At 41.7% G+C, this 10630-nt stretch overlaps 1 protein-coding gene across 1 annotated transcript; it reads left to right on the top strand.

The window, feature by feature from the left end:
• Positions 1–2167, top strand: LOC136521868 (thiosulfate sulfurtransferase 16, chloroplastic-like). Its single transcript, XM_066515638.1, has 7 exons — positions 1–124; positions 211–461; positions 559–837; positions 1207–1280; positions 1513–1583; positions 1695–1748; positions 1841–2167. The coding sequence occupies exons 2-7, from the start codon at positions 397–399 to the stop codon at positions 1916–1918; spliced, it is 621 nt and encodes a 206-aa protein (XP_066371735.1). The 5' UTR covers positions 1–124; positions 211–396; the 3' UTR covers positions 1919–2167.
• Positions 2168–10630: the final 8463 nt, after the last annotated feature.

The following is a 10630-nucleotide window of genomic DNA, read 5'->3' as shown; positions in this document are numbered from 1 at the left end:
CAATTAACAATATTAGTTAACATAGAAGGAAAAGGAGAAATTGATGTGATTATGCAGATGCAAACACAGTAAAGACTCTTGTTCTTGCCGCAAGCCAAGTGAAAGTGCAAATCACGTGGTCAAGGTTGGTTCGGAATAAGTAATTAAGCAAACTTCTTCTATCCCAGTGTACTATATATACTGAGTATTACTTTGGATCCCCATGCCAAGGACGCAGAACAGCTACCGTATTGTGCGTAACGTCGTAGCAGAGTGCTTAAACTTTCCTGTCCAGTGAGTCCTGCAGCTGCAGGCTGCTGCAGACAAGACAAGACGCGGACGGTGAGCTCGAGAGCCGAGAGGAGGAAGAAAGCACGGAAAGCGACAAAGACCGAGAGGGCAGCTACCTAGGCAGCAATGGCGACCTCGGCCAGCGGCGTCTCCCTCCTCCTCGCCCAGCCGCTCCCTGCTAACGGCACCAGGTACCATGCACAGAGCACACTTCACCGCCCTCTGCATGTTCACCGTCATCGCGCGTGTTAGCTAACCGCATGCATGCTCCGCTCCGTTCGTTCGCAGCCTGTGGCGCGGCAGCGTCGGTGTCGCCGCGCGAGCTCCTGCTCCTGCTCGGTTCGCGGCCACGGCCAGGGCTGCGCACGTGCACGCGCCCGCCGCCAAAGCCAACACCAACACCAAGACGTGGACGGGGCCTCGTCTCGTTAGCGTTAGCGTTAGCGTCAGGTGCGCCGGCGTCGGCGGCACCGAGGCGGTGCCGTCCCCGTCCTCGGTGCCGCGGTCCGTGCCAGTGCGCGTCGCCTACGAGCTGCAGCAGGCCGGACACCGCTACCTCGACGTCAGGTACGGACGGCACAGCACAGCCACGCTCCCTGTTTCACCTGTCGGGTTCTGAATCTGATGGTAGTTGAGAGCACACATTTTTTTTTTACAGTTCATTCAGTTGTGTTCTGTGATTCAGTAGTTAGCCTCTCCCTGGTGGCCTGGTGGGCTTGGGCACCTCATTCTATCTCAGTGCTAGCTGCTGAATCGAAATGTGTGTTCAATTCACCACTTCATTCCCAGTTCACTGAGAGATTCAGAGAGCAAAAGATTGATGTTAGCTAGCTCAACTGGGATTCAGAAATCAGAATTCTTGCAGGCTCGTGGTTCCCGTTCTAATTTCCTTGTTTTCATCTGATGTGATGATGCTTCCATCCTGTATGTATGTAGAACGGAGGGCGAGTTCAGCGCTGGCCACCCGGAAGGAGCCGTTAACATCCCTTACATGAACAAAACCGGCTCAGGTAAATGCCTGCATGCCAAAAACCCAAAAGCATTGTTCTGTCACGGCCGTTGCTTCCTCTGTTCTGTTATGTCTTGTCCCGTTCGAGCTATCTACTTCAGTTCAACTCTGTGATTTGTGAGCATCTCCGTCTCCATCAGCTGCGTGTATCGTCATCAAAGCTGAGCAACGTGTATTCTTTGCGCTGGTTCGGTTCTGAATGTTTCTGAACTTTCTGTGTCACGCACGTGCAGGAATGACAAAAAACACTCACTTTCTTGAGCAAGTGTCAAGGGTCTTCGGAAAGGACGACGAGATCATCGTTGTACATAAACTACGTTTGCTGAATGAATCTAAATTTCAGAGATTATACGCTCATTTGAGTCGGTTCCTTAACACTCAGTGGAAATTAATCTCGCCTGTTGTTCCTTCCCAGGGCTGCCAAAGCGGCAAGAGGTCTCTGATGGCGGCGACTGAACTCTGCTCTGCTGTAAGCTCCATCTCCATCATCTCCTCCTCACAAATTAGCTCTTGGCTTTCTGCAATTCATCGCAATCCAACCATTGCGGCCATATTTTTCAGGGCTTCACTGCTGTGACCGACATCGCTGGTGGATTCTCGACTTGGAGGGAGAATGAGCTGCCTACCACAATCCAATGATCGATCTGAGCTTGCCTCGGCAGCATCATGCATGTTGTCGGAGCTAGTAGCACAGCGTTCTGTCAAAGCCTGTTCTGCTCCAGGATTGTACATATGTCTGATGTCTTCCATAGTTCTGGAATAAGAGTGCTGGAAAATGGAGCATGTAGAGTAAAGCAGAGTAGCAGCACAACAAATAGGGTTTTTTACATTATTACCTGTTTTTTTTAAACGAAAAACTGGATGTGCCAATTTCTACATTTTCACGTATTCAGCCAGCCATTCCTAAGGAGACTCAGAACCATATTGTCTTACAAAATGCTTAGCAATACCAAAAGAAGTTTAACATACTTCTTTTTTTCCTTATAAAAAAAACATACTTATTTTTTTAATTAAAATTTGCAAGAAAAAACGCATCTCCATCAGAGCAGATTATAAGTTGGTAACCAACCATGGGCGGATACAGAGGGTATTCCCCATATTCCCAGGAATACCCAACTATTTTAGCACACTTCTATGTATATATGTGTATATACTTGTATATGTATATGTATAATGCCATATTTTGTAGTATTTTCACTCATTGAAGCCCAAAACAGTAAAAAACAGCCTCTCAAATTGGCTCATATTTTGTAGTATTTTTACTCATTGCAGTTAAAAACAACTCATTTTTTTATCGACGTGGAAGTAGGAATACCCAAGTTTGGAATCCTGGCTCCGCCACTGTAACCAACATGAGTCCGTGAAGTTGACAGTAGCATCTAACATGTCAATCTCCTCAAGGAAAAACTTTACCAATATAATGTGGAACGTCCCAAAATGCGAGCGAAACATCGGCTTTAAATAAAATGAAGTTCCAGAAGCACAATGTTTGATCATCACAGATATTATATTACGTCAATCAATGTTTGACACCTAATGGTGCCAGTAGGAGTCCAAAAAAACAGTAGTCATTTAGTTTATAATGCCTCTATTTTTGGAAAAGGATACAACTCTAGCATAGCGCTAAGTCAAAACAGAATATTTTTTAAAAAATATCTATTTAGAGTTATAAATATTAATACCTTTTTAAAAAGTTACCGAACTATAAATTGTTTAAACAAGTATTGTCTGTATTCAAAAAGTAAACTGTTTAAACAAGTATTGTCTGTATTCAACAAGGTATACTGTTTTAGCATAGTCAAACTATCTTAAAGTTGACCAAATTTATATAAAATTAGTATTGCTATTTATCTTATTAAATAGGTGTAATTTATATCTGTATTACATTATATTTTCGTAGTATAGTTTTTTGGAGTCATATATGTTTGTGTTATTTTCTATAACTTAGTCAAAATTAAGACGATTTGCTAAACCTAAAATGCTTTGTTTAGGGGATGAAGGTAGTAAAAGACTAGGCTTGCAATCCTTTTGGGACGAAAGTAATACATATTTCTTTAATGACCTAGCATGAGATTTTGCTGATACCATTGTACACAGAAGAGTTGTCGGACAAATAACCCTAGAAGGCTTTATAAGGTTTGACGAGGTAGGTTAACAGAAAACTAAATTCCAATAAGGAGCAGGAAAAAAAATGATTCATCAAAATACTTTTAACACACCCCATCTCTAGATCCAAGATTTTTTTGGAGGTACGAACAATCAAATACTTTAAGTTGGGGTTGCCTATGTAAAGTCTTAGAAATACATGGTTTTAGAGCCTTTTCAGGTATCTAAAAGGTACAATATAGATCCTAGCCATTAATTAAACATTATTTATTGTTTACTAAACAACGCACGTACTGGTGTTTCCAATTTGTACCAGATATATAGGGGTGTTTGGGACTGCTCCACTCCACATTTTTTAGCCAAACAGTTTTAGCTCCACGTACTCTGTTCGAGAAAAAATAGTGGAGTTGTGAGAGCATCTAAAGGGGATGCTCCACAAACTCCAGGTTTTATGGAGCTGTTCCATTGTGGAGTTTGTGGAGCAGTCCCAAACACCCCCATAGTACATGAATGAACAAGTACTAATAAAGTTTGATTCCCTTAATACCTTGTAATTTGCACTCATGCAGCTCAAATTATAACATGGAGGAAGTCTCAACTAGAAGGGTAATGATTCAATATCCACATCAATTCATGTTTCCAGAAGTTCTGAATAAGCATAAATAAAGTTTTTTTTAAAAAAAAACATGTATTATACCTCTTCACGGTTGGAATACTGAAACATATAAACCACAATAAAAAAATTTAGTGGCACTACTTGTAGTATCACGCATAATGTGATGCTACTTAAATTATACTATTTACCAATTTGAATTTAGACGAGGTTCAAATGTATGTACATATCCATACCTATACAATAGTATAGCGCTTGCTGAAGTACAGTATTTTATTTTATTATTATTTTTAAAAAAGGATTTGCTATTTTTTAGGTGCCTGAAAAATACCATCCGTTCAGGCAACTTCTCTGAGCCATCAGATGAAGATCTAACGATCAAAGTTCACACAAAGAAAATTAACAATAAACAATTCTTTCTTTTGTAAGACAAAAAATTATGATATAAATGACACAGAGACAATTAACAATAACGGTAATGCTCGCAGTTGGACGTCCGGAGGCATTGATTCCGTCGGACGGTTCACCCGAGGTTTATGTTGCAGTTGTTTAAGTGATATGTTGCCACAGTGGATCTTCAATGTTGCATGTCTTATGGCAGACTCGGTGTAAAGTGGGTTTTGTGATGTTGCAGTAGATGAGTGTTTGATGTTGCACGTGGGTATTTGAGATGTTTCGTAGGCTGACTTTGTGGATGTTGCAGGTTGATTTTCGTGATGTTGCACTGGGTAATTTGTGATGTTCGAGGAGATGATTCTACATGTTGCAAGCACTTTCTTTTTTTTCTCTCTCTCTATATATCCATGCCTACGTTGTGCTAGGGTGGGGACGCGCTAGCTGTTGAACCGAGGAGGAAAGGAGGTGACCCGTGGTGTCTGTCAGCGGCGGGAGAGGGAGGAGCGCGACGAGTGAGTTTTTGTTGGGTACTTGCCAATCACAATGCTATGAGAACGTCCATCCTACGACCACGTGCTCGTTCGGTGAACTCTAATTTCTAATATGTCTTAGACGTCTGAGCACCAGTAGTTCCATAACAACAACATTTCTTCTCGTTCCGCTCCATTTTTGGCTACCCCCACAACAGTATACTATTGTCTTTCCTTTTCTGGCAGAAACTGCTGCTGCTGCTTTTTGCACGTGCACTGGGCTGCCACGGGAGAGATGCGGTGTCTACTACCGAGCTGGCCATGTAAGATTTTCCGATAGTGCAACAGAAAAATGTAGCAACAAAATTATATGAAAACTGCACAAATACAGATCACATATCTTCTGTTTATACAAATTTTATCAACCTGATATGCAAAAGAGAAAATTCCTTATTTGACACTAAAAAAACTTGTTGTTCCTAATTTAACACCCAAAGTTGAAATGTTCCTTATCCGACCTCGGCTGAAATTTATGTTCCCAAAATGACACTACCGTCACTTTGGACCTACTGTATGGTTAACTGACGTGTAGGGCCACCTGTTAAAAGACTAATATGCCCCTGGCTCACACAGAAAGAGAGAAGAGAAGGGGATAGGGCTTCAAATCTCATCAGGTTTGGCTTCGTCCGCATTGGATGGACGACGGCGGCGGCGGAGCATCAGAGGCCGAGGCCGACACGAGCGGGGCTAGAGCCGCATGCGAGGCCGGGGCGGGCTCCCTACGCAAGCCCAGCACGGCCAGGGCGGGCCCCGCCGTTAGCAGGGCCGGGGCAGGCTCCCCGCGCGACGCCGGCACGACCACGGGTGGGGCGGCCTGCACTGCGGCCGGCTGTACAGGGTGAGTTCGTTGCCTTCCATCTTCTTGTGCACTGCTTGCCGAAGATGTTGAGCATGTCAGCGGATGCAGCTTAGCTTCCTTCTCCTGTAGTAGTATCTGTTATGCGTACAAGGTGCTCGATCAAATGTCGTGTCAATGCTAAATTTTATTACAGTATGCCTCTCATATCTGAATCTTCTCGCGCTTTGCCAATTTCCAAGACTGATGAAATATTTGGATTTTCTAGAACTTTGTTTTGCCTTGCACAATGTTTACTCCCAACTGTAAGATTTTATTTTTTTTAGTTCTATGTAAACACCTGTAGTTTTGAAGCCTAGGGGACAAATACGTTGAGAAGACAAAGAAAAAGGCTATCTGGAAATATTAGCGGTTGTGTATAGAAGTACAACTCATAGCCTTGCATGTATTTCACCATTCAATTGCTAAGATTTGCTTGCACAGTCTAACTATAAGTGAAGTAATTTTCATATGAAAAATTATTTAGCTGGTTTAAGAGAGATTGATTTATAAGGAAACGTTGTGCACATATGCTGATATTTCTAAAAAAGACACGGAATGTTGCCCATGTATTAGTAGGTCCCTTGTCCTTGCATGAGTTCCATCCAATTAGCAGTTTAGGAGTACACAGACCGCCTGTACATAGATAGTTGAAATCTGATGCATGCTGCTATTGTTGTGAAATATCAGGCTGGATACAAATACCAGTTATTTGCTGAAAATCAAATTGCTTGGCAATCGCAAAAAGGCTAGAAAGGATGTCAAATGTTTTAGTTTTGATATGGTTGTCGATTCGGACTTGTCAAATTATATGGATTTCGTTGAGTCAATTGTAGACAAGTATCCACCAGGTTATTTGGAAGTTGCTCATATTCAGTACTATGATCATGTTCTGAAAACTTTTCCGAAAGTAAATTCAGACCAAGATTTGATGTACATGTTTGATATGCACAATAAGGAGAAGGTTGTAGACATGTTTATTATTTATTGTGATCCCTCTGAAACATTTGAGCCTATCACTGAATGGGATTTTGATGGGGAAGAGCAACCTGACAGCAACAGGGTCCAAGGTGACGATGATTATCTAAGAAATCCAAATCCAATGAATGAACATGTCGGTGTTGATGAGGAGACAATTTACATGCAAAATAAACCTGTCAATGCTCTAAGTGTGGTTGGGTGTTCTGATAGAGGGAAGGAAAAGGTTGTGGCTAAGGATGAAGATGATTTCGAGGATGACTCGGAATCTGACTTACAGTGTGACATTGATTTGGAGGATGACTCAGAGGATGAAGTAGAGCCTGAGCAGGGAAATGAAGAAGTAAATCATCACCCAATTGTTGATTATGATGAAGAAGATCCTCCTATGGAACCAGGCTCTACTTATCCTAATATGGCCGAGTTCAAGTTGGCTCTTTGTCAGCATGCAATCAAACATGAATTTGAATTCGCCACACAGAAGAGTTCAAAGCAGAGGTTTAGGGGTTACTGTTCAAGGAAGGTCTTGGATAACTGTCCATGGAAAATACATGCTTCTACAACAGTAGACAAAGTGACTGTAGTGGTAAGTCTTGGATCTGGTTCATGAGTAAGCTCAAGGAGGCTATTGGGTCACCAAGGGGATTAGCAATAAGCACAGATGCAGGGCAGGCAGTGATGGCAGGGGTTGCTGAAGTGTCCCCTCAAGCAGAGCATAGGGAGTGCATGTTCCACTTGGTTAGCAATTTCAAGAAGAAGTATCATGGGAAGGTTTTTGATGACCACCTTTGGGCAGCAGCTTACTCATGGAACACATACTTGTTTGAGAAACATTGGACTGAAATGGAGAAAGCAAAGCCTGCTGCAACAAATTACCTAAGAAAGTGTCACAAGAAGTTGTGGACAAGAAGTCAATTCAGAACCATTTGTAAAGTTGACTATGTGACCAACAACTTGGCTGAGTCCTTCAACAATTGGATTAAGGACCTTAAGGCTATGAATCTCGATGATTTCATGGACAAGCTTAGACAATTACTTATGGTGAAATGGAACCAAAGAAGGAAAATTGGGAAGAAATTAGATGGCTTGATTTTGCCTCACATAATTAAGATGTTGAATGAGAAAAACAGAGAATTGACCTTGGAAGTATCAGAGTGCTTAGAAGATGTGGCTGAAGTGACAGCATTTGGTGGTAGTGGCTTTCGGTTTGTGGTGAATTTGGTTGACAGGACATGTTCTTATAGACAATGAGATGTATCTGGCATTCCTTGCAAACATGCACTAGCATTTATTACCTCACTTACTAATGAACCTATTGAGAAACATGTTGATTTGTACTACTCCATTGAGAAGTTTAGAGCAGCTTATAGTGCACTAATTCCTGCTTTGCCTGACAAGTCTCAATGGCCTAAATCTGAGCATGAATTTTTCATGCATCCACCACTGCTGAAAACTGTTGCTGGTAGGCCTAAAACTGAGAGGCACAAAGGCTGTAGTGACAATAAAAGGAAGAAAGGGCAGCACCAATGCCCTATATGTAAAGACTATGGCCACCATTGGCACAACTGCAAAAAGGGAAGCAAAGAAGACAGAAGCAATGAAAGCTGTGAGGTACGTGCCAATGTTTCAGGTTCCATTCATGCATAGTTTGTACAATCAATAAATGTTTAATTTGTAATTTCTTATGTAGAGGACCACCAAAAAGGAGAAAAAATGCAATTGTATCTGATCAAAGTTCCATTATGGCATTGAAAGATGAAGCTCCAGCAGCTTCTATGTCCTTTCCACCAATGTTTCCTCATCTCTCATTGTTCTGAATTTATATTGCATCGCATGATGACTCATTATAGTCCTTCACACTTCTGTAGTCAAAATTTGGAGGCTACAACTACTAAAAAGAGAAAACATGCTGAGTTGTGTTCTGAAGCTTCAAAAAGGTACTTCTAAATCTGAAAGCTCATGTTGAACTCTAAGTATAATATACTAATTCTGATTTTTAGTAGCCAAAGCATGGAAATTTCAAGTAACAAAAAGGGAAAACTTGGTAACTCGAACTCTGCAGGCTCCAAAAGGTAGCTGTAATAAATCTGGACTTCTTTTGCATAACAGTTTTACATATGTTCTTTAAATAATTGTATAGGTCACGAAGTGGCTCAAATCAGCCCGAGGGACTTTCAATTGGCGAACCTGAAGGTGTTAAGAAGGGGAAGGGCAAAAGGAAGAAGGTAATTTCTAAAAAGACTCCAAAAAAGAAGTTGGTACTTGATAGCCCTGTAATGGGCACAAGGAGCAAAATGGTTCAGCCTGCAAGTCCTGCAATGAGCACAAGGAGTAAAAGAAGACTGAGTTTGTGAATCTGAGAAGCTGAAATGCCATGTCTTTTGGTTTGGATGTGAACCTGTATGTCTCAATATTTATGTGAAGAGAACCGTGCATATGAACCTCATATTTATGTTGTTTAGATGTGAACCCGGATGGTTTGTGAATCTGAATGTTAGTGTATATGCTAGCTGGATGTTGTTGATCTCATGTTATTGTGGATGTTCTTTCAACTTTGTTTGCCTTATTATCATGGTGCAAATAATTGCTGCAAAAATTTATCTATGCACTCTGTCCAAATAATTGGTGCAGAAATTGTCCAAAAAAAGGTGCACAAATGGCCTAAAAATGCTGCAAAAATTGTCAGAAAAAAACACCAAATCATTTTTGTACTCCAGGAACAGCAACCATGTTAAATTAAAAAAAAAAGATGGCGTTAAAACACCTCCGTGCCGGCCAACAATAATTCCTATACAAGAGAGAAGGTGTCCAAACTAAAAAGCTGAAGGAGGGGCAAAATCATCTTTTTGCGTCTCAGTTAACACCGTTACATGGCCATTCTGACAGTAGTGCCATTCTGGGAACGTAAATTTCAGCCGAGGTCGGATAAGGAACATTTCAACTTTGGGTGTTAAATTGGGAACAACAAGTTTTTTCAGTGTCAAATAAGGAATTTTCTCTATGCAAAATAGGTTTTATAATGCGCCACAGCACTGCACATGAAACTAGAGCAAAAAAACATCATTCAACTCTGATCCAAAAAAGCAAAATTGCTTCTCTTCGTGCAAAATCTGAAAACAAAAAACACAGATCATTTAGAAAAACTTCATTTTTAGAGGCAAAGAGAACTACACAGCTGCGTAATCAAAACATGTAATTTTAATCAGAAGTAGCACATGGTTCAATATATAAAAGACATGATTTAGGACTGCATGATAAGAAAAATGTACTAGCAAATTAAGTGCCATTCCTTATGCAACAATGTCTTCCTAAATAGGCAATTTATGTATTCTGAAAAAGCAAGTATAGTGTCTATGTTCATTTGCATTCCACAGCCCCACCCGCACCCCCACCCCTCTGATTCATTGCCACTATTATCAAGTCGTCCAACTAAAATGCAACTAATCACAGATTAGTAGTCCTAGTCGGATGGCATTTTTGACTAGTAAGGAAAGGCTAAATTACCTATTCAGGGGCACATTGTTGCCTAACAAATGGCACTTAAAAAAAAAAGACGTACCCAGTGCAGAGAGCTCCCGCTCTGTGCGGGGTCTGGGGAAGGGTGTCAGTGGCAAGCCTTACCCTCACGGCCTCACCTGTGCAATGCGAGGAGACCACGAGTCGAACTCAGGACCTTCCGGTCACAGGCGGTAAGACTCTACCGCTTGCACCAGGCCCTCAATTAAATTGCCAAAAAGAAAATACAAAGGTGCTAACATGGGGCTGCTAGGAAAAAAAAGGTGACACCGGATTGCTCACCTTCGCGTGCTATCATCCGCCTTTTCGCTGGACCATGGATGTTGATGCTCGCTGGTAGAGATCACCCCACCGCTTGCAGCCGCAGCTCCACCCGG

The sequence above is a fragment of the Miscanthus floridulus genome, chromosome 18 (assembly GCF_019320115.1).
Source record: "Miscanthus floridulus cultivar M001 chromosome 18, ASM1932011v1, whole genome shotgun sequence".
NCBI lineage: Eukaryota > Viridiplantae > Streptophyta > Magnoliopsida > Poales > Poaceae > Miscanthus > Miscanthus floridulus.
This window is presented reverse-complemented; position numbering and strand designations above follow the sequence as displayed.

What these genes read in the sequence shown, in the direction of transcription:
- LOC136521868 (XM_066515638.1), top strand. Translation starts at nt 397, where the DNA reads ATGGCGACCTCGGCCAGCGGCGTCTCCCTCCTCCTCGCCCAGCCGCTC. An exon ending in CACCGCTACCTCGACGTCAG is followed by an intron (nt 838 to 1,206) that starts GTACGGACGGCA and finishes GTATGTATGTAG; the next exon opens with AACGGAGGGCGAGTTCAGCG. An exon ending in CATGAACAAAACCGGCTCAG is followed by an intron (nt 1,281 to 1,512) that starts GTAAATGCCTGC and finishes ACGCACGTGCAG; the next exon opens with GAATGACAAAAAACACTCAC.